The 2,279-nt window shown below is 58.5% G+C and overlaps 2 protein-coding genes across 2 annotated transcripts in view, besides 1 other annotated feature; both read right to left on the reverse strand.

Moving 5' to 3' along the window:
* Positions 1–983, reverse strand: part of Tco025E_00503 (methionyl-tRNA formyltransferase) — a gene marked incomplete at both ends in the record, with an annotated part of 1,128 nt that extends 145 nt beyond the window's left edge. The window contains one exon of the mRNA XM_029367444.1: positions 1–983. This exon is cut by the window's left edge and continues 145 nt beyond it. Coding sequence (XP_029232517.1) covers positions 1–983 — 983 coding nt within the window.
* An 827-nt stretch (positions 984–1,810) lies between these two features.
* Positions 1,811–1,874: a microsatellite.
* Positions 1,875–1,953: 79 nt separating this feature from the next.
* Positions 1,954–2,277, reverse strand: Tco025E_00504 (uncharacterized protein; the record flags this gene model as incomplete). The annotated part of the gene is made up of 1 exon (XM_029367445.1): positions 1,954–2,277. A coding segment is annotated over one exon (324 nt), but the record flags the coding sequence as incomplete, so codon positions are not given.
* Between the last annotated feature and the right edge of the window lie 2 nt (positions 2,278–2,279).

Consider the following 2,279-nt stretch of genomic DNA (forward strand, 5'->3'; position numbering starts at 1 on the left):
CCCCAGTCCTGCGCCGGTGCCCGGGCAGAAGGCACGGCACCAAAAATGCACTCGCACAGCCCCGTCGCCCCCAAGCTTGTCACACGGGGAAGATACTCACGGATGCTCATGTCGTGTGGGATGGGCATCGACTGCTGCCAGAGCACGTCCCCGGAGTCCATCAGCCGCTGCTCCGGCAGCAGCTTGATGACACTCGCCCCGCCAACGTCATCGCAGCGGAGGAGCGGGGCAAAAATGGGACTCGCACCTCTATAACGCGGCAGCAGCGATGGGTGGAGGTTGACGGTGTGGGGCAGCCGCCTCAACAGTTTTTTTGGAATAAAGTACCGAAAGGACACCACCACGGCCACATCAAACGCCTCCAATGGCTGACCCAAGATGTAATGATCCTCCCACTCCTCTCCCAGCAGCCGGATCCCCGCCCCACTGCTGCTCCGCCCGCCTGCCCGCCAGGGGCGAAGAAGATACTGCAGCGTCGTACTCTGTGCCATCGAGGTTGGGTGGTCCACTGGTATCAGCGGGATGCCGTGCTGAACGCAGTAGCGGGCCACAGGGTACTGTCGGCGGTGGCGTTGCGAAATGGCACCGGGATCAGCAGGCAAAAAGGGACACACAACGACTAACTGTTGTTTGCCCTCAGCCGTCTTTGCCAGTTGCGGCTGGCTGGCGTGCAGCGGTCCTTCAGCCGGGGCGGCAACAGCTTCTGTCCCCTGAATACATTCAAGCCGCTCGCGCAACATTTTGAGAGCCACCAGAGAAACGATATCCCCGCCGAAGAAAATGATGGATGGGGCCTTGGGCACCCCACCCCCAGCCGCACCGCCACCGCTTTCGTCCTCGCCCCTGCCGCCTGTGGCGCGGGCCGTGCAGCGCCAGCGGAGGGAGGCAGGGCCGCGGCAGTGTGGCACGAAGCCGCGTCGCCGCAGCAGCGAAGAGAGGCCTGGCGCCATGCATGGGCACTGCTTCGGCGAGCAGCGCAGCATGTGCACGGGCGAAGCTTGGAAGCGTCTTGCGTGTTGTATGTGAAGAAAAATATTACAAAGGCGTGAGAGACCTAAAAGGAAGTTTTGCTCCCCTCCACCAAAACCCCTGGTGCAGCACGCCTAAGGAATGTACGAAAAAAAAAGAAAACATAGCCTCCCTCCAATGCTCGGAGAGAACTTCACACAGGCACAGAAAGAGAGAGTGGCGTCTGCACCCCGCAGACTCCCCACCGCGTGCCCCCACCCACCCACCCATCCAAGCAAGAAATCTGAGCGTCAGGTCCTCCCCGCACCTCCCGCGGACACGCGTGGGAGGCACGGCCACGGCAAAAACGACAGCACAACGCTGTGAAAGCGCACAATGAAACCAAATAAAACGCTGCAGCCTTCGTTAAAGGTTTTTTGGCTCCTTCTGTGGGATGTGCGCCTGCATCCTCACTTGCCGCCCATCCCCACGCGCAAAAAAAAAGGAGGCCCGTCCTCCTCCTCCCCGTTTGCTTTTGCGCGAGAATTGGCACTCGCCTTTACGAAAGCCGCCCGGCTTGCCAGCCCTGCGGCGGGTACTGCTACCGTCAGCCAACCCCGCCCATGAACGCAAAAGGAGAATGTGCGGGCGCCTTCAGCATCAAACTGTACACGCTGAATCCGGAAGAGGAGGCCAGAAAAGAAAGCAAAGCAAACGAGGAAAAAAAAATAGTGGAGTGTGACGGTGGCGCCGCTGCCATCGCAAGGATGTGCAGCAGATGAAGAATGGGCGGCTGGCGGTTCCCATCGAATCGCCAACAGAGAAATATATGAGTTAGCTATAATTGGGCATTTTCAGCGTGAATAACATTAATAATAATAATAGTAATAATAATAGTAATAGTAATAATAATAGTAATGGTATTATGATCCGTGCGCATGTGCGGCATCGCTGCCGCCCTGCGGAGGAATATACTTGAGGCCACGAAGTTTGACGAGCTTCACTTCACTCAAGGTCATCATCCTGCACGAGCCCGCTCCCTTCCGCCGCCTCGGAGTCCTTGTCGCTGTCACTGCCCGAAGCTGCGTTCTTGTTGACCAACTCCAGCCACGTCGCGGGCTTCTCCTTCACAAGCCGCAGGACAACCTGGCCACTCGACTCCTTCACCTTGTAAGTGCACTCCTCCGCCTTGACGGTCTTGCAGAGGTGCAGCAAAAGTTGCTTCTTGCGCCGCAGCGTGGTGGACTTGGCCGACACCACGCTTGCCACGTACGACACAGTCAACTTCCGCCGCTGGAAATCCACCTGCAGCGTCTCGTCCAGCAGCGGCT

Source organism: Trypanosoma conorhini (assembly GCF_003719485.1).
Source record: "Trypanosoma conorhini strain 025E chromosome Unknown Tco_14.4_contig_00011, whole genome shotgun sequence".
NCBI lineage: Eukaryota > Euglenozoa > Kinetoplastea > Trypanosomatida > Trypanosomatidae > Trypanosoma > Trypanosoma conorhini.